General features: G+C 53.9%; 8 protein-coding genes across 8 annotated transcripts; 4 read left to right on the top strand and 4 right to left on the bottom strand.

The window, feature by feature from the left end:
- The first annotated feature begins 620 nt into the window (after window positions 1-620).
- On the top strand, window positions 621-1335 carry M406DRAFT_355210 (uncharacterized protein). The gene has a single exon (XM_040923111.1). It carries the CDS (start codon window positions 666-668, stop codon window positions 828-830), a length of 165 nt encoding a protein of 54 aa, XP_040780146.1. The 5' UTR covers window positions 621-665; the 3' UTR covers window positions 831-1335.
- Window positions 1336-2063: 728 nt separating this feature from the next.
- M406DRAFT_249287 (uncharacterized protein) lies at window positions 2064-2276 on the bottom strand (the record flags this gene model as incomplete). Its single annotated transcript, XM_040916599.1, has 1 exon — window positions 2064-2276. The coding sequence occupies one exon, from the start codon at window positions 2274-2276 to the stop codon at window positions 2064-2066; it is 213 nt and encodes a 70-aa protein (XP_040780145.1).
- A 1617-nt stretch (window positions 2277-3893) lies between these two features.
- M406DRAFT_236550 (uncharacterized protein) lies at window positions 3894-6626 on the top strand (the record flags this gene model as incomplete). Its single annotated transcript, XM_040916038.1, has 2 exons — window positions 3894-4018; window positions 4067-6626. Coding segments are annotated over 2 exons (2685 nt in total), but the record flags the coding sequence as incomplete, so codon positions are not given.
- Window positions 6627-7931: 1305 nt separating this feature from the next.
- Window positions 7932-11047, top strand: M406DRAFT_287289 (uncharacterized protein; the record flags this gene model as incomplete). The annotated part of the gene is made up of 3 exons (XM_040918729.1): window positions 7932-8234; window positions 8310-10172; window positions 10239-11047. The coding sequence occupies 3 exons, from the start codon at window positions 7932-7934 to the stop codon at window positions 10773-10775; spliced, it is 2703 nt and encodes a 900-aa protein (XP_040780143.1). The 3' UTR covers window positions 10776-11047.
- A 919-nt stretch (window positions 11048-11966) lies between these two features.
- M406DRAFT_236933 (Endopolyphosphatase) lies at window positions 11967-14088 on the bottom strand (the record flags this gene model as incomplete). Its single annotated transcript, XM_040916050.1, has 2 exons — window positions 11967-13906; window positions 14031-14088. Coding segments are annotated over 2 exons (1998 nt in total), but the record flags the coding sequence as incomplete, so codon positions are not given.
- Window positions 14089-16230: 2142 nt separating this feature from the next.
- On the top strand, window positions 16231-20070 carry M406DRAFT_287283 (uncharacterized protein; the record flags this gene model as incomplete). Its single annotated transcript, XM_040918728.1, has 3 exons — window positions 16231-16864; window positions 16930-18990; window positions 19060-20070. 3 exons carry the CDS (start codon window positions 16231-16233, stop codon window positions 19896-19898), a joined length of 3534 nt encoding a protein of 1177 aa, XP_040780141.1. The 3' UTR covers window positions 19899-20070.
- Window positions 20071-20400: 330 nt separating this feature from the next.
- On the bottom strand, window positions 20401-21852 carry M406DRAFT_327582 (uncharacterized protein; the record flags this gene model as incomplete). Its single annotated transcript, XM_040920228.1, has 3 exons — window positions 20401-20826; window positions 21043-21283; window positions 21479-21852. The coding sequence occupies 3 exons, from the start codon at window positions 21850-21852 to the stop codon at window positions 20401-20403; spliced, it is 1041 nt and encodes a 346-aa protein (XP_040780140.1).
- Window positions 21853-23097: 1245 nt separating this feature from the next.
- On the bottom strand, window positions 23098-24737 carry M406DRAFT_355207 (vacuolar protein sorting-associated protein 26). Its single transcript, XM_040923110.1, has 4 exons — window positions 24352-24737; window positions 23739-24211; window positions 23489-23630; window positions 23098-23422 (listed from the first exon to the last, which is right to left on the bottom strand). Exons 1-4 carry the CDS (start codon window positions 24566-24568, stop codon window positions 23289-23291), a joined length of 966 nt encoding a protein of 321 aa, XP_040780139.1. The 5' UTR covers window positions 24569-24737; the 3' UTR covers window positions 23098-23288.
- Between the last annotated feature and the right edge of the window lie 158 nt (window positions 24738-24895).

Genomic DNA, 24895 nt, shown 5'->3' with positions numbered 1-24895 from the left:
GGAGGATGGTCGAGGCTGCTCGCGGCGACCCGGACTTATTGGCCCAGCCGTCGACCCTCCGCAGGCTGATAGCACTGACCCACCATCACTCTGTCGGGCCAGGCTCCGCCTCAGAGAGGGCTTTTGTTGCCTGGCGTCGACAACGCGACCACGAGGCCGCCAACCGAGAAAGCGCGACGAGAGGAGAGCGGAGGGGGGTTCCTTTTCCGGATGCAAACGACGTGGAGCGGAGGATACGACCTCGCCATGAAACCTTTCACCCGTCTCGAACCACATCCTTTGAGCCGCCTCACAATACTGTTGGGAACACGCTCAGTCCTCATCCCTCCAGCGTGGTCCGGCCCGAGAGCCCACCACCCATTCCGTTGCCGGGTTATAGGCCGGCCCCCGTGTGGCAAGCACCGCAGCCCTTCTTGACACACCAGGTAGCGCCCTCGCCGCCTTATATGCTCCACATGCCTACCAGCGGTGCTCAGCAGCCGTCGGCACCACCAAGCCATCCGTCCAACTTTTCCCCCTTGCCGCCGCCGACTGCCATGTCAACGTCCAACAACTCCACGCCCCCATTCCTACACCAAGTCCCCGCGACCCAGAATTATCACATGCCGCCACTGTTGCCCAACGGGGATTATTATGGCGGACCATATGTGCATGGGTACAGCGGTATGGGACCTGCCGCGCCTCCTGGCCCGGAATCGACGTATGCCTCTGTGCACATGTCACCCCCGTCCTCGCAATTACCAGGATTCCCCGATTTTATGAATCAGCTCCCCCGTGAGATCAGCTTTCAGCCCGATTCCTACACAGCATCTCGACCTCCTCCGAATTAGGCACGGCTCGCTCGGAGCAATGGCGACATGAGCGGGATATAGTTTTCGTTGCTTAGTGCTTCTACCTAAGCATGTGATTTCCAGGGGGGTTCAGCTTCCGCTCGTGAAAGAACAAGGCAGGCGAGGAGCTGCGCTGCATGTCAAGAAATACGGCAGCCCGAGCTCGGCCTGCCTACTGACTGACTACCTGACAGCCATCATAGCATCAAGCATAGGATTTTCTTCTTCTTACTGATTTCCTGTGGCAAACGATTTGATTTCCGGAGGAGCGTTTCGCAGCATCTTCATACGTATTCTCATATGGTCACAGGCGTTATTGTATGCATTTGGCATTCATTTGACCGGAACAAGAGTTTGAGCACCACATGGAACATGGCTTAGCAGCAGGAGGGCTTTTGGACTTTCCCCTCCCCCCTTTTCTTCTTCCTTTTTGTTGACGTCGACTGCTAGCATTTTACAGACATAAAACAGCCATAAAAACGATGAAAAAAAAGTCTACAATCCCAAAAAGAGAAGGGACCTCTGTCCCACCCCTGAAGTCTCGGACCTATGAAGCTGCTATTTTGAGCCGGCCAGAAGTGGTGCCCCTGCGTCTCGAGCTAGAGAGCGCCGGCTTCCAGTGATTGACCATGGTGTGTTGTTTCTCCAGGGTGGAGGGGGTAAATGATAATGGAGGGAAAGGAAACGGAAAAGAGGAAAAGAAATCTATCTATTCCACTGCCCCAACTCTAAACAGCGACTTTGGTCCAGTTCATAGGAAGTCATGTATCTCGCAAAGCTTCTCAGTCGCCACGATGTGGGTTCGGTGAGCTACGGGACCAATTCAGGCTGTTGCTACTTGTCAAGCTGAGATCTCCTTGTCAGACTTTTCGCTACACTAGGGGTGACGGTGAACAGCACTTAGCACTCCTGCGTGTAAGCGGGCGCGCTCTCTGCGCCTCTATTTGCTGTATCTGTGTTAACACTGTATGACTGCGAGAACAGCAGCAAAGCAAAAACTCAATAACGCCTAGCTACCGTGCCAGCAGAAAAGACAACAAGAAAAAAAAATAAGCTCCAAGCAGATTTTGGACTGAAGAATTACAACCCAGCATGCAATGCGTGTTTCTCGTACCGTCGGGATCTCCACTGACAGAACAGGTCCCAAAAAGAGATGATCAGCCAGATACAGCGCACAATCCATCCCCATGTTTCTCCAGCTTTCCCCACACCCCTCTTCCTCTTGTGAGGGGGCTAGTTGCTCATCTTCTCAACGTCCTTCGGCGAAGGGTCGCATATTCCCTCCTCGCTGATGGCGAATAGGCAGTCACTTTCGGGCAGACAAGGGGAGTCGTAAATTTTGGCAATTCTGGTCTCGCCGCGACCCTTTTTTAGACTGATACGGGTAGTCGAGGCGTGAGCAATGATGTTGCCTCCGATAGGCTTCTTCGGGTCGGGATTGAACATGGTGGAGGGTCCACCATCGACCTGAGCGACCACCTGGTTGGTGATGACCACAGCAATGCCAAACTCGTCGGCGAGTCGCTGTAGGGTGCGCATAAACTTGGCGAGGTGGGTTTGCCGGTTGCTGAGCTCCCCCCGGCCCAGAAAATCTGTCCGGTAAAGCGCGGTGGCGGAGTCAACAACGAGTAGGGAGAATCGGGTCTCACACATCATGGCGGCGGCCTGATTGAGGAGCTGCAGCTGGTGATCCGAATTGTAGGCCCGCGCATAGGCCACATTATCGAGAACTTCCTCGCCAGAAAGCCCGAAGCGGTTGGCGACGGACAGCAGACGGACGGGCCGGAACGTGCCCTCGGTGTCGATGTATAGGCACTTGCCCTCGCCGCCACCCATGTCGAAGGGAAGCTGGCAGGTTACGGCAAGTGTATGGCAAATTTGGGACTTGCCGGTGCGGAACTCTCCAAAGATTTCAGTGACGCTGCCAGTTTCGATACCGCCGGCGAGCAGAGTGTCGAGGTTCTTGGAGCCCGTGCTGATAGAAATTAACTCGCTGCGGCGCTGGTGCATCTCGGTGGCTGTGGTGAAGCCCATGGGAACGAGCTTGGAGGCTAGGTAGACACAATAGTATGAGCTAGCGAGCGAAGGCGGAGGGCGAGGCAAGCCGCGGGGAGGGGGAGTTTGGGAGGAAGTGGTGGGGGGAAGGGGCCACCTGTACCTTCAGCTAAAAACTTTCCAGCCTTCTGCTCCGAGATGCCCTTGATCTGCTCAAGGACCCTGCGTGGAGTGTAGGCAACAGACTCGACAGTGTTGAAGCCGCCATCGACAATCAGCTGGATGTCGCGCTTGGTGAGACCAGCCACGCCCTATATCAATCGGGGCAGGTCAGTTACTCAGAAGACACAAGGTAGACACAGAGAAAGAGGGGTATGATCAAGTACTCACCTCAAGAGCCTGCAGCGGTGTCGGTGCACCAGGTCCTGTCATGCTCTCATCGCCATTTTGAGGCTCGTCGTACTCCTCCGTCTGGGTCATTGTCACGCGTTTTTTGAACCAGGTGATTGAGTGGTGACGAGAGGGCGAGAAAAACCAAAAGAGAAGAAATGGGCAAGAATGACTGCTTGAAATTTTGCTCGGGAAGTTGAGGAGCTCGGTGGCGATAAGAATCGTTGGGCTGGCGGATGCAGAGAAGACATCTATGGAGTTGTTATTGACTATCTATCTCGACGCGCTCTTGGTGAGCAACGCGCTCGGGGAGGCAACCGCGACCCAACAACGCCAGGTCACATGCTTCAAGGGTCCTGAGCCGCTAGGTTCCATGGGCTTAGGCTTAGGTACCACAGTACTCTCGCAGTCGCGTGGCCAGTGCCTGCGTCATCCCTGCTAGCTGCGCTGATGGGCTCCAGTGGACACCCTCCAACTCCACCACGGACCACAGCGCCGGACTCCCATGGCTGTGGTAGTTGTGCTGCTGTATCTGCCCTGCTCACTACTCCAGATTATGTACATATTTCAAGAGTATGTCATGTAACTGATACGTCCAGAGGCTTGTTATCTTCTCCACTCTCCGACAAATGCTGTGCCAGCAACCCGATCCGGCTCGTCCACCTCAAGATGGCGCCGCCGCCTGCAAAACGTCGCAAGCGGAATGTTGTCAACGACGACGACGACGATCAGGATGAGAGATCGACTCCGGCGAAGAAGAACAGCCTGAACTACTATTTCTCGTCGCCAGATGCTAAGAGCAAGTCCGGTCGCCCCGAGAATGACGACTTCTCTGTTCCCAAGTCTCCCAGCGCTTTGCGCAATACCACACGATCATCTCGTGCGACTTCTGCTCAGACTGCGCCTGCTGTGTCGACTCGCTCAAGCCAATTCAGGCCGCCGCCGCCGTCCAAGAGCCCCAGCCAAAGTCCGACAAAAGCCAGAAAGCCCATCGATGAGAAGGGGAAGTCTGCCAACATCAGAACCCTCTTCTCCAAGCAGTCCCAGAAGGCCAAGACAGAGCTAAAGTCCCATGGGCGCCCGGGCAACAAGCCCGAGGCCCAAACACTCGACATAACCAGCGACCCGCTTTCCGAAGACGATGACGAAGACATAGGCGTCCACAGGGCTTCAGGTACAAGTCTGGTGGGGAAGAAGGCACAAAAAAGGTCGAGGGATCACCCGGAGCCGGATCAAGCTTTGGCTGCAGCGAATACTAGTGCCAACCAGAGATTCCTGCGACCTTCACAGAACCCCTCGTCTGCCGACGGCATCGACCAGCGGCCCTGGTCTGAGCGATTCAATCCCGAGAACCTGGACGAGCTCGTCGTCCACAAAAAAAAGGTGGCAGATGTGCGGCGGTGGCTGGAAGATGTCCTGGGCGGTCGCATGCGCCAGCGTTTGTTGGTCCTGAAAGGCTCCGCGGGCACGGGGAAGACCACCACGATGCGGCTCCTCTCCAGAGACATGGGCTTCGAAATTCTTGAGTGGAGAAATCCTGATGGTGCTTCTGGCTTGACTTTAGGGACACAGTCCTCCTCGTCAGCACAGTTTGAAGAGTTCGTGGGCCGAGGACGTAAGTTTGGGCAGCTAGAATTCGACGTGGAAGACTTCGGCCAGCTGTCAGACAAGACAGACAAGACATCCCGAGATGGCCCTGGTGACGATCGCAGAAGGGTCATATTGATTGAAGAGTTTCCGAACACGTTCTTGCGATCTGGAAATGCCCTCACGTCTTTTCGGAGAACCGTGCTGCAGTTCCTTGCGACGAACACACCGTCTCTGGCGGTTCTCGGCCAGAATACGGCGGCAGAACCCGTCATACCGGTAGTGATGATCATCTCCGAGACGCTTCTGACCACAACTTCGGCCTCTGCAGACAGCTTCACAGCGCACCGTCTTCTGGGGGCTGAGATTCTCCGCCACCCGGGTACTGGTGTCATTGAGTTCAACGATATTGCGCCAACCTTGTTGGCCAAGGCTCTCGAGCTTGTGGTCAAGAAGGAGGCAAGAGTGTCTGGACGGCGACGGACCCCTGGGCCACAGGTGTTGAAGAGGCTCGGCGAGATAGGAGACATCAGGAACGCCGTCTCGTCACTTGAATTCCTTTGCCTCAAGGGCGATGATGATGCAGACTGGGGCTCCAAGGTCACATTCACCAAGACCAAGAAGGCCAGCAAGGACCAGGCCCTGACCAGGGGGGAGCAGCAGAGCCTCGAGCTGATCTCGCAGCGCGAGTCTAGCCTTGGAATATTTCACGCTGTCGGTAAAGTTGTTTACAACAAGCGAGACGAGCAGCCTTTTGCCCCAGGGTCAGAAGAAGCGATAGCAGAAGCCCTACCGCCACATCTGACTCACATGAGTCGGAATAAACGGTCTCAGGTCGCGGTGGACGCCCTGATCGACGAGACCGGCACGGATACTTCTACTTTCATATCAGCTTTACACGAAAACTACGTTCTATCTTGCGACCGGACGAGTGCCGCTGATGCAGGCTCATCAATAGACTATATTAACGGCTGTATAGACTACCTGTCCGAAAGCGATCTCCTGAATCCGTCCTGGGACATCTTCTTTGGAGGCAAGGGCTTTTCTGGCAGTGGGAGGGACCAGGGTAGTCACATTCTTCGCCAGGACGAGATGGCATTCGAAGTGGCAGTACGTGGGCTGCTCTTTTCCCTGCCTTGCCCGGTGAGGCGCAAGAACGCCTCGACCAATAGAGGTGGCGATACATTCAAGATGTTTTACCCAACGAGCATCAAGCTCTGGAGGATGAAAGAGGAGCTGGAAGGCCTTGTGGATCTCTGGGCATCCACGATGCTGAAGAGGGACGATCACGCCTCGGCCTCGACTCCGCAGTACATCGACCAGAGCGTTTCGAATGGTGCTTCTAATTTCCGCAAGAGCAAGGCAGGAAGTGTCGGTGACTGGGTAGGCAATCGCGGCGAACAAAAGTATGCAGTTAAGATCCAATCCAAGGCCGCCGCGGACCACTCAGGGGAAGAGGCGGCGCCGCTGCTGTCTCTGGGCACTTCAGCACGCCAGGAGATGATACTGGAGCGACTGCCATACATGGCACAAATGATGCGACACCGCCGAACGTCATTCTATTCACTGGGACTCCGTGATCTAGAGAAGGTAGTGTCATTCCAGGGCATAGGCGCACCGGTGGATGAAGAATTGGACGAGGAAGCTGAAGAGGCCACTGACCCTACCGGAGAGAGCTGGGCTACAGACAAATCCACAGAGGATAAAACACCTAGAAAGAGATGGACCACAGCGATCAAGTCACGAAGCGAGCAGAGCGAGGGCTCCATGATCAGCAGTCTTCAGGTCCACAAGCTGGTCCTCAGCGATGATGACATTGAGGACGACGATGAAGGTTGACGATGGCGACACTTTGCTGTCCAAGAGTAATGAATCAGCTTGGCAAATGAGCCAGAAGAAAGAGAAGAGCAAGAAAAGGCTACGCGGGTGCCGTCTACGGCAAATGGAAGCGGTCCAATGGGTGCGGCCGCTTTGTGAACGCTCGCACCCTTTCACAGACCTGAGAAGGGGGGGAGAGATGTAGAAAATAGTTGCACTCAGCTTACAGATATACAGTCCGAAAAACAGGTATATTTCCAAGACTTTGGCACGTGGCTTTTGGGTGGCTGGGTATCAAGGGATTGGACCTTGACCCGCCAAGTGGTGGTCAAGAGAGTACGTACAAGAACCGCCACTGTGTATTGCGACGGATTCTAGGGGACGTTAGTGTTTCCCTCTAATCGCTTAGAAAGTTCGTATATCCAAGGGGGGCAACGAAATACCAGAAACCTATAGCAGATAGATTTTTTGATACGGACTGAGCTCACCGAGGCAGAGAGGCTTTCCATGTTCTGTGCTCGCGGTACATGCGGATCATTGATGTTCTGTACTTACAAGTACTCTACCAATCCAGTACATAGTACGGTGGTTTCCAGGGCCCCGCTCAGTCCTAGTAACAGGGCTATGCCTGGCAAACTTTGGCGCCAAACCTAAGTATACTGAAAGCTCTAGTGGGTTCTTGCCCATCTATAGCGCTGGCTGGCTGGCCCGTCCTAGCCCCTCTTAGGAGTTCGGCCAACCACGGCTCGAGACGTCAGTTGAAAGTCCAAACTCCATCCCAGCCCACCGTAACGACTTCACCTGACTTCTGTTGCCGCTGCTCGAACCCCGTTGGACTACTCGTTTCTCCTTCAACCTGCGCAACTCTACTTTCTTTTTACTGTAGCCTCTTTGGTCCTGCATATTCTTTCTGACTTTTGAAATTTTGTGACATACTCGTCTGTCCTCTAATAATTATTACAAGCGACTACCATACTTGGGGATTGACACTATCACCCAAGACATTGGACTGTATTGCAACGCGGCCCACATACACAGCAGAGACGGAAGCACGCGGATTCCTCGACGTTTTGTTTGGGATTCTGGTCGCAAAGATCACACTGCATCGAGCTGGTGTGGCGAGAGGTTGGAATCATGGATCAAAGCCATCACTTGAACGACCCATTCGAAGATTACCCACTGCATTCCCCGGAAGACCACGAGGAGTACGACGAGTCAGATGACCACGGCGACGAGGATGAGGACGATGCCTATGATTCAGACATCCACGCCGGCCAGCGCGAGCTCGACCACCAGCACGGCAATAGCCACATGGACTACGAGCCACCCTCGCCTTCTTACCCTTATCCCGATACTCACCAGCCTCAAGACTCAGGACGGCCCCTCGAGCAAGTGGACGAGCGTCTTGACCTGAATACAAATCCTAGACATATCTCTGAAATCTACTCTCACGATGCTATATCTGGAGCCGAGCTCGGCCAGGACAACTCCATCATCTCCGAGTACCTGAGGAGTAGGGACCCTGCCTGGGACCAGCTGACTCCGCGTACTGCACCGCTGACCCTCCTCGAGCTGCCTGTTGACGTCCTTCGTTTGGTTGTGAAGGAGGTGCGCGTCTTCTCTTGCTGTCCTGCCCACGGCTACGGCCCTGACTGTTCGCTCGTTCCCCGCTAACTAAAGCCTATACAGATCACACATACCAACGACCTCACCTCTCTGGCGCTGACCAACTCAACCCTTCACAACCTCGCCATTCCCCACATCTACTCTCGCTTTGACATCGTCTGGCCTGATGCCCTCACCACCACGACCGAGGTGAAAAGTGTCGACGCCCTTACGTACGGCCTATCGACTCTGTGCCTCGGCAGTCCGTTTGCACGCACTACGAGGCGGCTCCGGAAGGATGGAAACATGCCTCCTGGGTCGCTAGCCAAGTTCGCCGGCAACGACTACGCAAAATATACCCGCAAGTTCTCCTTGGGCAACGGCCCGAACGACTGGGTCTCCGAATATGCTATTAATAAAGAGAGTGGCAAGATGCTGGGGACCTTGGTTGCCTTGGCAGTATCCAGGATGGTGAACCTCGAGACCTTCATATGGGATATGCCTACTGGGGTTCTGTCGGACATTTTCATGGCACTGGCTTCTCTGCCCGACAGCTCGGAAAATGGGCAGTGTATGCTGGAGCGTGTCTGGATTCGATGGCATGACAATTCGGATACAGGCTCCACGTCTTCGTCGGCATCAAGTCCCAGTCCGGCCACGGCACCCGCCGCCGTGGTACCCGCTGGCAGTACCCTGACTCCCATTGGCATCTCGCTACCTTCAACCGCCTCCCATCCGGCGCCCAAACCTGCCATCACCTATGGAGAGAATCACGTCGAGTACCCCACCTTCAGCGTCCTCCCGCCTCTCAAGAGCCTCACCGTGCTGGATATCGATGAGCTGGCCTATCTGGATGAGATGTCTGTGCTGATAGAGCGGTCTGTGGAGAGCCTCCAGGAGCTCAGGGTGGGCATCTCGAACAAAGCTATACATCACGATTTCGTGCAGACCTGGGACGGTCCAGAGCTTGAGCAGGTGGACCACAACGCTCGCTGGCCAGGTGAGAGCAGGATTGGTGAGAGACGACTGGGGGGTGTTCTTGGCGTGCTCGTCGGCCGCATATACGACATCCGGCGGAAGCCTTCTAGGCCAAAGTCTGAACGTCCCGCAGCGCCACCAGATGATTTGGCCAGCCCACAAACTCCGCCCGCTGCATCCCCTGAGGTACCTCCTACTACTTCGGGAGACGTTCCGCTATTTGTCGTGGAAGATGAGACGAATTCCCCGATTTCCGAGCCAAACGTGACCCCTACAAAAGATGCCCAGGTGGCATTGGGGGCTTCGTCAACGGCTGATCCCACATGCCCTGCGTCGTCGGAATGTCCGGTGAGGGACAGACTGGACGGCAAACTCGGGCTTACGACGTTGGAGCTCGAGAGGGTGCCCCTGTCTATGCAGGTGTGCAACAAGGCGTTTGACTGGGCAGTATTGACCAACTTGACCATTCTAGAGTGTGCCCAACACGAGAATCTGTGGAAGCTGCTGAAAAAGCAATTCCAGCCTCAGCCCCGAGTCCACGGCTATGGAATCTCACCAACGTCCAGCAAGCCGATGCCCAACGCTCCTCTACAGTACGCTCTCAATTTAAAACGCCTCCATACGGATGTCACATCGCCAGCCCTTATCACCTTCATCCGTGCGACTTTGGCACCTAATTCCCTAGAAACACTGTTTCTGCAGGATCGCAGGCGGTCCGGCAGCAACACTGGCAACAGCCCGCCTCCTGTTACGATTGATACTGTCTTCAGGGGTGCCATCAAACGTCATCGGTCCAGCTTACGAAGATTGCTTTTGGACAGCTCAGCCAAGATCAATACCAGCGCATCTAATTCTAAGAGCACCAGGTGGCGCTCATGGTGTCTACCAACCGAGGTCTTGCTGTATATCACCAGCGGGCGGATGTCAAACTTGCGGGAGCTGGCCGTGGCAATTGAATATAATGACTGGGTAAGTCTGGTTGCTTAGTGCGTGCCATGAAGATTACTGGTCATTATGACTGACACCGGTGCACAGCATACCTTCCTACAACGTTTACCCAATATCCCTCAGCTTCGTTCGCTTCACATTCCTTTCCTGGCAGACCACGTGATTGGCAATGCCGAACCCAAGGAGCTGGTCATGCAGATGACGGACATCATCACCCTGCGGCCAGAGATACAGCTCTGCTACGTGGGCATCTCAAACAAGTGCTTCGAGATTCTGGAAAACCGGCCGTCTGACAATTTGACCAATACTCAGCTGAGCGGAGACAGCGGCCCGGTGAATTTGGTCCACGGCGATGCTGTTATGAACCATGCGGCGGCTGTAGTTGAAGATGCCACCGACGAGGACGATACAGAGGACGAGGATCATGATGACGAGGAGTCGCAGGACGAGGGCACTCCGACGAGCCCGACCGAGCCTGAGGACACACAGTCGGAGCACTCATACGACGACTCGGACGATGACTCCTTCGTGGAGCCAGCACCCAAGGCTCGCTTGCGACTGCGGGAGATTCTCTTTTATGATGATAAAGTTGCTATATTCAAGGCTCGACATGGGCGGCTCTAGATGTGACGCTCCCAAGTAACTGGGACGTAGACCTGGTGTTACGCCAAAGAGAAGTGGTACCCTTCATAACACTCCATACTGAGTCCTCAGCATAAAGATCAAAGCTTACCAAGCGGCCGGGCCATGATGGAAAAAGAATGACTAGATGATGGATGCACGGGCTATACCCATGGGCGTTTTGTATTTCATGCTCAAAGCAGCGCAGTCCTCTGGGAGGTCTCTAGAGCTAACTAACATCAAGCTGCCTAATACGATATCTGAATAGCATCTCCACGTTCTTTCAAGCATTCTGTGCACGGCTGTGTCTACGGCAGATAGTGCCGTGAAAATTCCAACGCAGCTCACAGTCTTGGCACAAGCTCTTTTCCAACAGCCCCCGCTACTTTTACTACTAGCTCGGATCGAGGCATCGAGCACCTCACTAGGCTTAAGCACATTGGTTTGCTGAGGGTATATAATAAGATGCTGGGCCGACAATGGAAGAAGGAGCAAGGAAGAAAGAAGAAAGGGGGAGGGAAGGGGTTTTGATCAAGCAAGACTGCATAGGAGGCCATCCTACTGCTGGCTCTAGGGCATCGGACCATCTCCTGATGTCAATGTGTATTATTTCATAACAAAGCCAGATCGGATAGCATACAACTGAAGAATATGATTGTTGAAAGGTAAACACTGATTCCGTCATTGATGATTCTGCATGTGTGTTGCCTATGTCTAGACATATATCGGACCCATCCACCTCGCGAACCACCACCCTTACAGTAGAAGCCCAAGATTGCTCAGATCCAAAAAGTGTGAATATCTGCTAACGATCCGAAAAAAAAAAAGGCAAGCATCACAACAAGGACCATCACCTGGTGATTATGGATCTTGTCATAATTTGGTCTTTCCCGCTTGCCCTTCTTCACTTTTCATTCACAGGGACTGAAAATACCAGGGGTCGAGGTTGAGAAAGCCAAATTGACTGGATGGCTCAGAAAAAAAAAATACTTGAAAGTCGCTTGCTATCCATCCAGCCATAATTATACCCTCTTTCTAAATGCAGAGGGCCCCGACGAGGCGCTATATATGTGTATGTGTGAGGACCAACATTATGCCTGTCCAAGGTTCCCATTACGCCGTCCATGCAATATATGTTATGCACATCATTTCTCATGATTTCCTGCCCATTCCTTGTCCTGGCTAGGAGAATTGTTCCTCCAATTGTTCGTCATCAACTGTGCTTATGAAAGCGTGCTTCAGGAAATGGAGCCACGTCTTGTTGAGTTTCTTGGCCTTCTTCTTCTTCTTCTTTTTCTTCTTCTTGTCGCTCTTCTTCTTCTGAGCATCTATGCCATCGTCTGCAAGCTCCTCAACATCATTTTCGTCGTCTGTGAAAACTTCGCTCTCGTTGAGTATCTCTGGATTTTGCCCCTCGACCTGGTCGACTTGGACAAGGTCGTCAACGGTGTCCGTACGCTGCAGAAACAAGTCTGCAGTCTTGCTCTTGGCTGTCTGGCCCATCTTGTACGCCAGGTCCACGAAGTTGCGGACTGTCAAGTCGCTGAGATTGTAAAGCTTATCGTCGTGTGTGGCATACTCAAGCTCGAATTCGAATGTCCTGGGCTTCGGTGTACTGTTCTTTGGCTTCTTATCGTGGTGCTTGCCTTCCCGCCATTTTTCGGGCCCTACCGCTTCGTGCTCTTCAGGGGCAATATCGTTGTTGATGTAGGTCAAGTTTGCAAAGTACTGCGTGTAGCCGAGAAGTGTCAAGGGTTGCGAGGAGTAGGCTGGTCCTGGCGGCGAGGACTTCGCTGGTGGCTTCGGTACAACCAAGTTTGGATCCTTGGGCTTCTTGTCTCCCTTTCCCTTCTTCTTCTTTTTCTTCTTCTTGGCTGTTTCAGCATCGTGTGAGTTGCGCAGCTCCAGCTCGGGCTGCACAAAACCCTCCTCATCGTCTTCACCATATCGAAGGCTATCGATGGTCGGCAGTACTTCGGTATTCTCTGCCCACGTCACTGCGTCTTCGATGCCAGTGATGTTGTATTCGAAAACGCGGAGCGTAGGGAAGTAGTTGGGCACGACACTCGGGCCTACAAAAGACAATTGGTAGCGCTCTGCCCATTTGCCACCCAACTTCTTCTTGCTCTTGTCCTTCTTCTTCTTCTTTTTCTTGCTCTTCTGCTCGGATTCGTCATTCAACTTCACCTTGGGCAATTTGGCCCAACCGTCGCGCAGCTCCTCGAGGTAGTCCGTGGCAGACTGGATCGTCAGCTCGTCATCCAGATCTTGACGGTGGCTGAAGTCGAGATCCACATCTTCGGCTTCGGTGGAGTCTATGGTGATCTCCTTGGCGTCTGACAGCAGAAAATGATCAATGTTCATATGTCCGTAAAGTCCGGTGATGACGACGTCGCGGTACTGCCTGAGCCAGAGCGTGTACTTTTGCCAACACGTCTCGTCCCACAGCGTCTTGCTGTCCGTCCTAGCCGGGGGCACATGGCCCATGAGGATGGCCTTCATGCCTCGATCTCGCATGAACTGAAGCTGGACCCTCAACCACTCGAGGTGCTTGAATCCGGGCTCTGAGGGTTTGACACAGTCGTCGATGGCGGCATTCCGGTCAAAGAAGTAGAGCGTGTTCAGACTGAAGACGGCCAGCTTGTTGGGAATGACCTCGACATAGAACCACCCGCCAAACTCGAAACTGTGACGCTGGGCCTCGGGGATGTAGTCTCTCCAGATGTCGGCATAGTATGCGAGCCATTTATTGGGGCCCGGCAGCAGGATGTTGTGCGGCAGGATGTCGTTGTTACCAAATGTTGGAATCACCGGTATGGTGAGCCCGTTGGCATCTGAGAATGTGTCTGCGAACTTACTGGCGAGAAGGCGGTTCGTGCCGAGGACCTGGTCTGCTGAGCGCGGGATGCTCTCATCGGAGTCGTGCCGGGCATTGTCCCCTGTCCATACGACGAAGTCGATCTCGTCACGGATGTTGGCGCTAATCCAGTCAAAGGTCGCGTTGATGAGTGAGATGGGCGTGTCGCAGTCTGACGTCTCGGCGCCGTAGGTACCTGCCGTACCCTTCCCGCTGTGGCAGGCGTGGTCTGCTGCTGTGGAGCTATGGGCCTTGTAGAATTCATCGGGATGGAAGTCTTTTATTTTCAACGGGCGACGCAGGTCAGCTTCGGTGCAGCGACATGTGGCATGAAGAATATGAGGCTCGCCCTCAGGGTAGGTAGTGGCAGTAGGATCATGGGATCTGGCTCTCTCACTCACCTGTGACATGGAGAAATCTGCCGTGTAATTTTCTCGACTGCTGTGAGCCTACAACAGGGATGGTTGGGGCAGACGGCGCGAGTGATGGTGTGTCGTCGACGTCGAGAGAGGCAAGGACCTGCTGAGCTGCTGGTTGTGGTGCAGCAGTGACACCACGGCATACTATATGTGACAGCGACAGGCCTGCCGCCAACAAGAAGGCGCTGGCAGCCATCTTCTGTCCACCTTGCCCCTGCTGGGGGGGTCGCGGGGTGTCGTCTTGTCTGTATGAATCGTCTCAAGGCAGATCTGTCGGTCTACGCATGTTCGCCGGATACCACTCTGTGTGTATATGTGGGTGCGTGCGTGCGTGTGTGTGTTTTGCAAGAAGCAAAGTGACAAGAATGATCTCGTGGCGCGTGGGAGGATTGCAGGTTTCTTTATATTTACGTCAGTCTTGTCGCTCGCGGCCGAAAGTCAGGCCAGCTCAGCCCTGCAAGTCCAGCTGGTCGGGCTCTGGGACCCACTCGAAAGAAGGGGTCCTCTAGATTTTTTTTGATAGGTTGTGGCTGCTCCTGACCATACAAATCTAGTTGCTTGGCCTGATGTGGAAGGAGATTTCGTGTGGGAAGGATGATGGTGAGATACTCGCCCACCTTCTTGGGCAGGAGTGTGTCAATTGTGAACATGTTGTATTTATCTGCAAGCAGAATGGATGCAGGGGAGCTGGTTGTATGTACAAGTACATAATGAAAGCCCTAGTCTGTACCCGTGGACCGTTTTAGTGAGTCTGGTGCTGAGGCTAGGACAGTAGTCACGTTTCGCGCGGATGCGAGGCTGACGAAAGTTTAATACCACAGGCCAGTCACAAACTTGGCTCTCCTTGGTTATGTCACCGCAAATCAACAGGGTCGTAGCCAACACGTGGGCCAGAGACGCGCAGAATCATCCCCTGCCACGACAGGCTGAGCAGCCCACAGCAACCCAGAGGGCACATGAACTTGGTCTAGTGGTCTGCAGCGGTGCATCTCGATTGGGTCGATATTGTGTCGAGGTCGTGTGCCCTCATCGCATGCTGCTCGTGCCTGTGCCACCCCGTGATGGCGTCCTGATCCGGAAGGAGACCTTTGTCTTTTCTCTTCTTCTCCCTTCCTCAGGCAAGGTGAGTTGGGCCTTGACTCGAGCAGAGCAGATGATCGACCAACAGCAGCGCCGCCATGTCGTCAGAACCAAAGTAGTTGCATACTTCACACTACACATAGCGGACAAATTGAAGTAGGAGATAGTACTATCATGTACGATGTACCATAGTAGAGTGTTTGATGCTCAGTGGTTGCAGCCTAACCACAAGTGTGTGGTGGTGGTCTGTGCGTGCTTCAGGCGCTGCGCTGCGCAACAAAATTCCGCTGTCAGAAAATTTTGGGCGGGCTCTTTTTCTTGGACTCTTCAACATTCGAACGCAACACAACAAAACACCCTGGCCTGTCTTCCGCGGACTTGGTGTCTTGCCCTTCCATTGAGGGGATTTGTTGCAAGAAGGACTTATTGCCGTACGTTTGAGGGATTCCAGAGCCCATTTCATGGGCGAGGATGGTTTCTCATGGTTTTCACTGGCTACATGACAATAAATAAATAAATAAAACAGTAGAGGGGGTTTGGAGGGGTAAAAGGTGGAACAATATCGTGATTTCAAGATTGCCCTGCCCTCATCCAGCCCAGCAGTGCTACATTTATCATTTTAATATCCATCTTGAAAGAGCTCAAAGAGTCAATCAGTCTTTGTACACGCGATAGTACCTTGGAAGGTATGCTGGTGTTCTGCTTTGTGACGTGCAAAAGCAGGTTGTAGAGCACAGACCAAAAAAGAGCTGGCTGCCTTTCAGGGATCAGCAGCCTTAGCTAGAGCCCTACAGCTGGCACCCCCCGGCAGCTAGACTGACTGCATGCAACTGAAAGCTGAACTGTACCTTGCAAAACCGCCTCCCGCCAGAACGCGTCTGGTGTGGCGCAACCGCGATATCAACCTCATTTCATACCCTGGAGCTTTGCAACTCTGCCTGCTGCGCTCCGTCCTCTGCTCTCTTCCAGTCGCCCAGTCCAAACCACCACCACTGCTACCATCGCTCAGCAGCTAGCCCCTCGCTCGACACCTCCCCCCTCCTTCTCGACCCGGACCTCTCCCCTCCCTCTGCCAACCCGAGGGGGCAGCAGCCAAGTCGAGATGGATGTCGATCCGCGGATCGCCCACAAGGAGACTCGAGTCAATCTTGAGCCGGCCTCTGCTGCCTCTCTCGTCCACATCCGCCTCCCGTCCCCTACCACTGGCAGATCAAGGGACCGCCGCCTGAACGGGGCAGATAAGTATGGCGACGAGGAGAGGTTGTACCGCTCTAAGAACCTGGCCACCGCTGCCTCTATCTACCACAGAAAACACCACCAGTTCCCCCGCTCCTTCCTGTGGAGGGTACTCGAGGACGACTACGTCCTGAACCTCCGCGCTGCCGACATCTGCAAGACAGCCAACGCCGACGATGCCAACCTCATCCTCCACCTGCGCTTTCCTAACCCTATACGGCCCTCGTGTGTCGCGCTCGCCGACGCCCCAGAGCACGACGCCCTCAGCGTCTTCGTTCTTGACCAGAGCAATTATCTCTACACCGTTACCCTGCGGCCCGACCACTTTCGCAAGCCATCAGCGACCGAGAATGGCCTCGGCGATGCCTGCAAGGCTCACCTCGCCGGCACCTTCAGTTTCAAGCACCCGCATCGCCTCGTCGCTGTAAGCGCATACCAGGTTATAGTCACCTTTCACGATGGAGGCATCATCAGATTTGACAGGAGCAAGTCCCATGACGGTACGCATACTCCTTTGCATCTTTTCTGCCTCGTTTAAATCACTAATTGGGGGGGATCTGGGCAGCCGCTGGTCATATGTGGAAAGAAACAAACTTTAGTGCACAGGGTTGGGCCAAGGGCCTCCGAAGTCTCGTCCCTTTCTCATTTCAGGGGGGCCAGACTGTCAGGCACGGCAAGGCAAACATGGAGCTGACCGCGGCCACTTCGGTGGCGTCTGACTCTCTCGGGGTCGAAGGTGCCGATTTCCTCTTCACCGTTTGCCTTGACCATCGTCTGCGGATCTGGAACGTGCGGACTGGCGCCATCCTGTACACGGCAGATATGTTGGGCGTGGAGCGCAATCCGCAGGAGCTGGGCAAGTGGATCATCGATCCGGTACGGGACAACCTGGTCCGCATCGTCGGACGGGTCGAAGGCAGGCGGACGCTGGTGGCATACTCTCCGGTCGAGAACGAGTTCAAGTTCTGGAAGGTCGAGGCCAAGGACGACAGTACCATATACGTCCACGATATGTTCCCAGATCAGCACCTTATCCCGCCCGCCCCATCCTCTGGAGACGTCTGGACATTGGCCGATTTTGGCGTGGCCCAGCCCACGGGCGCCACCATTCATCTGTGGGTGCTGTGGAAGAACAACCTGGCCTACAGAGCCCAGAGGGTAGAACTGAGCTCCTCGAAGCCCTCAGATACGGCGGCCGAGTGGGACAGTAGCAAGTGGTCAAGCGTCGAGATAGACAATGTCGCTACACATGTAGACGCTGCAAGCTCCGGAGATCCGACTGACTCGACCGAGAAGTGGCTCCAGGCCATCTTCTATCCTGGAAGGTTCTCCAAGGCGACACTGGAGGCGGCGCTCGCCATGTATGAGCGTGGTCTAGGATCCAAAGAGACTTCTGCCAGGAACGGCAGGGGCTTGGTGGAATCCATCTGCTCCGTGCTCGGCTCTACAGTCACCCTCGGCAAGCTCTCTGCTGGAGAGATGGATCACGAGCAGTTCAGAGCCCACGGTGAGGTCCAGTGGCGCCGGTTCCACCGGCTCATCATGGAGCTGGATAAACAGAGAGGGGAGGCGCTCTCTCTGGCCCTCGACCACAACTCGGGCGTGGCCTGGGTCCTGTGTGCTGATCTCGTCGCCATCATGCACCGATGCTCAGACCTGGAACAGATTTATTACAACCCGCATACAGACGAGGACGATGCAGACAATGTTACGTCTCTGATTACTGCCGGCCTCGGGCTGGTCGAGAACTTCTCGGACACTATCATGCAGCAGAGCAGTGTTGCTCTGCGGGTAGAGCTGTTTGAGGAACCGGCAAAGACAGACATGGAGCGGATACAACGCTTCTTCGACGAGTCTGGGTGCTGGCGAGGCATCTCGGAAGAGGATGCAGCCCAGGTCATCCAGACACTAGGAAGCGACTTCAGAATCGTCACGCCAGCCCTGTATCAAGGGCTGATCGAGCTGTTCGAGACGGACGAGGATGCTGGTGGATCAGAGGATCCGCACCCCCTGACTGAATTCGGAAGGAAACTCGTTGTGAAGTTGGTGCAAGAGACTGCGGCCATGCAGTGGCAGGTCTTGCTGAGCCAGCTTCTTCTTCTGGTGCACATGGAATATGAATATGATGAGGACAACGAGGACAGCGCGCTCCATGCAAGATTCGACATCGGACAAGTCTATCGCCAGATCATCGAGGCTCTTCGAAGGCTCGAATTAGTGAGGTGGCTGGTCAAGACACAGATCACCGTCCCGCTTCTCAAGTCTGAGCGCTCGTCAGGATCGTCGCCCAACGCTTCGAAACGACCCGAAGAGACGCGAACCATCACTGCTTTTGAGGCGTTCATCAGCCACCTGCTGGGCCTGGAGGATGTGGATGGAGAGCCCTTGGCGTCGAGTCTGACTGACGTGGTCATCGACGTTTGTGCACCCAACAGTAGCATCGAGCTGTCCCCGGTACTGATCCAGTGTTCACTGCTCAAAAGGGACCAGCCACACTTGGCATTGGAGCTCAGTCCGTTCTGTAACCAAGATCCATTTTCGGTATATATTCAGGGACGCGTGTTTTTGTCTTTGAAAGACTACACCTCGGCTGCTGGCTATTTCAAGAAAGCAGCAGTTGGCATGAGTAAGTGAACTTGATCGCTTCGGAGCGACCCCCCAACTTCACAGGCAACATACTGACAGCTTCCATCAGGTGTTCCAATGAAGAACGCCGACCTTCGTACGGGCGGCCTACTTGACGAGATGGAGAAGAGACTACTCAACAGTGGTCCTGCTAATTACTATGCCCACATCGTCTCCCTGTACGATCGTCACAAGGCTTTTTCCTACGTCATTGATTTTGCCCGGCTTTCACTCCAGTTCGCCCGTGCCGACGATGCCTTGATTATGAGAAGGGAGATGTCCAGCCGGCTTTTCGCTGCCTCGACATCTATCTCCCGCTTTGAGATGGCCCATGCGACCCTCCTCTCGATGGAAGACAGGGCACTAAAACACTCTTGCCTGAAGAGGCTCGTGGAGAGGATGTGTGAGACGAGCCAGACAGCAGAGCTCATCGCGCTGCCCTTCTCAGGACTCCAGGAGGAGGTTGATGATATACTGTTCCAAAGGTGCAAGAGCACAAAGGAAGTGGTCCGCGGGACACCCTATCACAAGATCCTTTACGCGTGGCGCATCACGCACAACGACTACCGAGGCGCCGCGGCGGTACTGCATGACAGGCTGCAGAAGCTACGGCAGGCCGGCGACGGGGACAACCTCTCCGGGGGGGACGTGCTGGATACATCTGTCACGAAGCAATTCCTGATGCTCATCAACGCGCTGAGCTGTGTTGATCCGAAGCAGGCATGGATCACCATCGAGGAGGCGTCCGAAAGCGGCGGCGTGCCAGGGAAGGCCGCCAAGAGGAGGGTAGTCACGCTGGCAGAGCTGAGGAGGCAATACCAGGCCGAGCTGGATCGGATTGCCGCTATACAAAATAATCAGTTCGGGCTGGCGGCGGAGGACGATGATGCGATGGTCCTCGACCAGTAAGGAGCAGAGGAGTCTTGAGAGAGGCACAGACGGCCCCAATGTTTTTGTACGAGTCACGGACCAAGATACTCTTGCGCCTTGGATGATGATACCACTTTGAGATGAAAGGCAGATAGGACATTGAAAAATTGGTGGAAAAAAAATATATAGGGTTCCAGTGGCCCTGATTCATAAAATTGGATGAGCATGAACGGCAAATAAGCGGGTATATGACCGCACCGCTCGTATTTGTCTCATCATCATTGTTTGCTCTTGATCATACAATCCCGCGCAGGGCGTTTTCGCCGTGAATTTGACTGCCTATCTAGCCGCCCGGACCAATGGCAGAAATCGTTGCTACGGCGCCACCAAGCAATGCAAGGCATTCATTATGACATGGCGACCTAGTCCTGCGCGCACGAAACTGCAATGAACACAGAAAACCCCCCCCCCCTCTCCTTTTCTCTCATATGACAGTCCAGACTTCAATCCGAGCCAGTATGACGATCGGCAGGGCAGGTTGTCAAATACTGGCATCCTTCAGCATCGTCAAGACCTCGTCAGCGGTCAGATCCTCCAGCAAGCCCTCATCCTCAAGGTCCTCCAGATGCTGCGCGATCTTCTCGGCCCTCTCGAACACTTTCTCGTCCAAGGTCTGGCCGCCGGGGAAGAGGAGTCGACGGATATTCTGTAGAGCCTGTAAGGCGGCGGCCTTGGTCGGTCCGGCGTCGATCTCGGCCTGAGTGAAGGGGCGGCCAGGGCCGTCGAGCTCGGGGAGTCCCATGAACGGCGCGAGGTCAGAGGCAAGCTGTTTGTTCAGAGACTTGACACGGCGGAGGACCGCCGCCTTTCGGTCCCGGTACTGCTGCAGCTTGCGCCCCTGCACTTTGGCGTTCTCCATCAGGCCAGGCAAGGTGAGGCGCTCGAGTTTCTTGAGCTCTACCGTGGTCTAGACGAACTGTTACATAAAGAAAACGGAAAAAGTTTCATAGCCTCTGAGTGGGAACAAGAGGGATAATAGGAGAGAAGTGGCAGCTTCTCAGGACCTCAGGACGCGCTCTCGCCCTCAATAATAGCCCTTCACTCCCAAATGGAAGGGGGAGGGGTGTTGTACAGATTGGGAGGATGGTATAATGGGGACATTTTGGCGGGTGAATAAACTCACCATCATAGTACCACCGGTGCCCTCGAGGTTGACGTAGACGGCGTGGCGAAACAGGTGCATATCCAACTGTGAAGGCTCGCCACGCAGTAAGACAGGAGAGGTACAGCCAGGATGGAAGCAGATCAGGGCAAGTCCTGGGTGCTTGTGGTGGTTTTCTTGGTTGTGCCGCGCCCAGTCCCTGCAGACGTTGGTCTGGCACGCGTCGCACCAGACAACCTGCTTGTTGCCCTCGACAGAGCGGCTGCACATATAGTCAGTATCTTCAAGTCGATACTGATGAATAGCTGAGAGATGAATAGAGCGTAGATTATTCGCAGTGTGAGAAGGGGGGGGGGGGGGAGAAAATAGGGCGACGGGGGAAACGCGCGCGGGGCGAAACTTTCGCGTCAATCGCGAATATTGATAAACACCACACAGGAGAGTTGAAACGACTTACTCGCCGGGCTCGACATACTGGCCAGGCTTCAGCTTGGCACGAATGAGCAAGACGGCAAGAGAGCCTTGCTGGTACTTTGTGTAAAGATCCTCTCCCAGCTTGATACGAGCTATCTTGTCGTAGGTGACAGCAAACTCTTGGAGGGAGGGGTAGTCCTTCACCAGAGCCTTCATCTCGTCAGTCATGTAGTCGTCGACAAAGGCCCTTTGCTCAGGGCTCAGGGCGTCGAGTTTCTCCAAGAAGGACTCATTGAAGTCCTCCTCGTCGTCACTCATCTCCTGTCCCTGGTCACGCGAGATTGGACCTCTGGGGAGCTTCTCTGGATTTCCCTGACCACTGCCAGAGCCAGCTTGAATGTTCTGTGAGGTACTCATTTTGTTGCTTCTGCTGTTGCTGTTGTTGTTGTCAGTTGTGATGTTGGTGTTGGTGGGGATAGGGATGGGGATGAAGATGGCGACGGGATTTGTTGTGGTAGGTTGGGTGGCAGAGAGAGATTCAATCGACAAGGTCAAATATTGCCAGGCTCCAGCTATTTGTGTTTGGTGCCTGAAACAATGTCAACTACAACACAACACTATCAGCAAATAACCTAACCAGAGATAGGAATACAGCTGGTGCTACAGTTATGTTGGTGATGTAAAGAACAGCCACAGTGACAATCAACAACGCCCTTGTGTTGTGATGCAGCTGGTGTCTCCTCCAACATGTAAACATTGCCCATCATCCAAGGTTTAATTATATATCAATAGACAAAGATGCTGCCCACACATCTAAGTAATCCCCTAGAAGACTTGATCTCTACAGAGATCCTGAATGTCACTGCACATTTTCTCTGTTCGCTAATATCTTTACTGAAGAATTGTGAAAGTTGATCAGTAACCACTTGTCAAAAGAAATGTTGCCTGTTCCTAATACTTTTTATGTATTGATATTTTTGTGATACACAATGAAATGCTAGTTGACAATTTCTGGAAAGATTGTGTAAACACCTTTTGATCATGATTGAGAGGATTTGAAGCATTGCCAGTGGATCGTCTGGTCAGGGATGGGATTCTAACTGTGGTTAAAGGGGTACGCACCATGCTCATGGATGGCACTGAGTAACAGGATTAAATTGATAGCTCTCAGCTGTGGCAGAAAATCTACAGGCCTGGGGAGCGATGATATCCACCTTGAGGTGTTCTCAAGAGAAGGCTATACACTGGATGCAGATATAGCACATTTCCCTAGCTCCTACATGCAGCAAGATGATTGATGATGAAGAGTTGGGTGAAACCTCCAGATTTTGATATAGGACAATGTTGGATGCTCCAGTGCTCAACCAGGCATACGAACGTCAGCAGAAATAGGACTGCCACCTATAAAAGCATGATCACATCACGCCATGGTGGTACAGAGAAATAGTCGGGTGCATGCTGATAGAAATCTTGAAAATGATGAACTCACAAGTCATCTTAGGCCAACACTCGCTTGAGAGGAAGCCATGAGAAGTAAGAAAGGAAAGAGGGGGGGGGGGCAGAGAGAGAAGCTCCCATTCAAGTCCAGGGGATGCAAGTCACTTTTTGGAATGGAACCAAGTTAATGGAGGGCCGAAACCAGATGGAAATATCCTTCCTTTTCAGAAAACATTATAGTTTTATTGCATTAACATAAGCCATCTTAAAGAAGAGCTAGGACCTTAAAACGCCGAAACAATGCTAAAGTATGGATAGGACTGATGGGAATAAGCCCTCAAGTGGCACATGAGGTATCATGGGGAGACTGCACGAGGCAACTCGAAACAAGCTGCAAGAGATCGAAACTGCATTTACTACCTTTCTGCCGGGACCGTCGTTATCTTGTCCTCGGGTGGTGCAGGTAGTCCATCCGGGCCAGCTCCGTTGGCAAGCTCGGGAGCCTGGCGGTATAGTATAATCTCAGACTGTTTGAAGTATCTCCGAGCATCTGCAGCACGTGTCAGGTGGCGGCACACTTGCATAGTTTAGCACACAAGTCCAAGGACAGACTTACCTTCGTCAATCAGCACCAGGCTCAAGTAGTACCTCGTAGAGAACTTCTTGTTGACATCGCGGAATGTGGGTGTCAGGTCGAAGCCTCCCAAGAACAACCGGATGGGAATGGTCTCTCCTCTTGACGGTGAACCGTCCATGATCTGTACAGAGCATGTGATATCAGCACACAGAACCCAGTCGCAAGATGGCGAGGGTCCCCCCCCCCCCCACAAAACAAAACAAAACAAGGCTTGACCGGCATCACTGACCTCAAACCGCACCAAAGTCTCGCTCTCGTTGTACTGGTTTGGCGCCGCACCGGTCGTCTCCCTCCGGATGATGCTCAACTCCATGTGCTTGATCTTGAGCCTCACCAAAAGGAAGTAAATCCTACCCACGATGACATCCTTGAGATGGTACTTGCTCTTGGAGTACTCAAATTCGATATGCAGACAGTCCTCGATGCCGACGTCCATCTTGATTGAAGAGTTCATCTCGGGCGGAATGCGGTAGCTGTAGACCCAGATGTCCTTCTCGCGTACGACGTCGGCCATGCGGCGGGAGACGGTGACACGCACAAAGTAGCGCAGCTTGACGTTGATGCCGTTGTATGATTCGTACTGCTTCTCGACATTCTTGAAGTTGAAGTCGAAGGTCTGGGGGTGCTGCAGCTCACCAGGGGCCGCAAGCTCCTGGACGAGGGAGAGGAACTCGTAATGGTTGCCGCGGTCAAAGAACATTTCTGCGGAGAAACAGCATCAGCACCAGTATTGGCATCGGCAGGAACCCTCCCTGCCCAAGTATCCCCACCCGCTCCCTCCTCCCTCCTCCCTCCCCTTCATGTGGCGCCTAGCAGGCGGTGGGTGGTGGACGAGTAAGTACCTATCGTGCCGATGAACTGGACCTTGATGCCGGTGTGCTCGAGACGCTTGCCATCCTTTGGGCGGACGGTGACGGCGCCCTTGACGGACTCGCCATCCATGTACAGGGAAGCCTTCTCGCGTCTGTTCTTGTCGAGCTTGACGTCGACCATGGAGCGCTCGTCGGCATCCTCGAGGACGATGTCGATGTCGAGGGGGTGCGCAAAGAAGTACGACATATTGCCGGCGCTCTGCGAGCTTGCTGGTCACGTTGGTCGTTAGGCTGCGCCTGGTCCACGAAGCAAAGAGTCAGTTGGTTGACTTGCTATCGGGTGTTATTGTGTCGGCCAATCGCCAGTGATCGCGGTTGGAAATGTCGTTCGTCGTGGAAGCGTGGGGTGGAAACGCGTGAGCTGTGGTAATATTGTAGAAGAGGAATCGCATCGCGGGCCCGGGCAGGGCTGGCGGGCGATGTCACTGCTGGCCCAGCAGCAGCCCAAGCTCCTGCCCCCCCCCCTTAGTATTGGAGCATTGACAGGGGTAAGCAATTAGTGTACATAGTAATT

The sequence above is a fragment of the Cryphonectria parasitica genome, assembly GCF_011745365.1.
Source record: "Cryphonectria parasitica EP155 unplaced genomic scaffold M406scaffold_2, whole genome shotgun sequence".
In the NCBI taxonomy this organism is placed as follows: domain Eukaryota; kingdom Fungi; phylum Ascomycota; class Sordariomycetes; order Diaporthales; family Cryphonectriaceae; genus Cryphonectria; species Cryphonectria parasitica.
The sequence above is the reverse complement of the archived record's forward strand: the minus strand, read 5'-3'. Positions and strand labels throughout refer to the sequence as shown.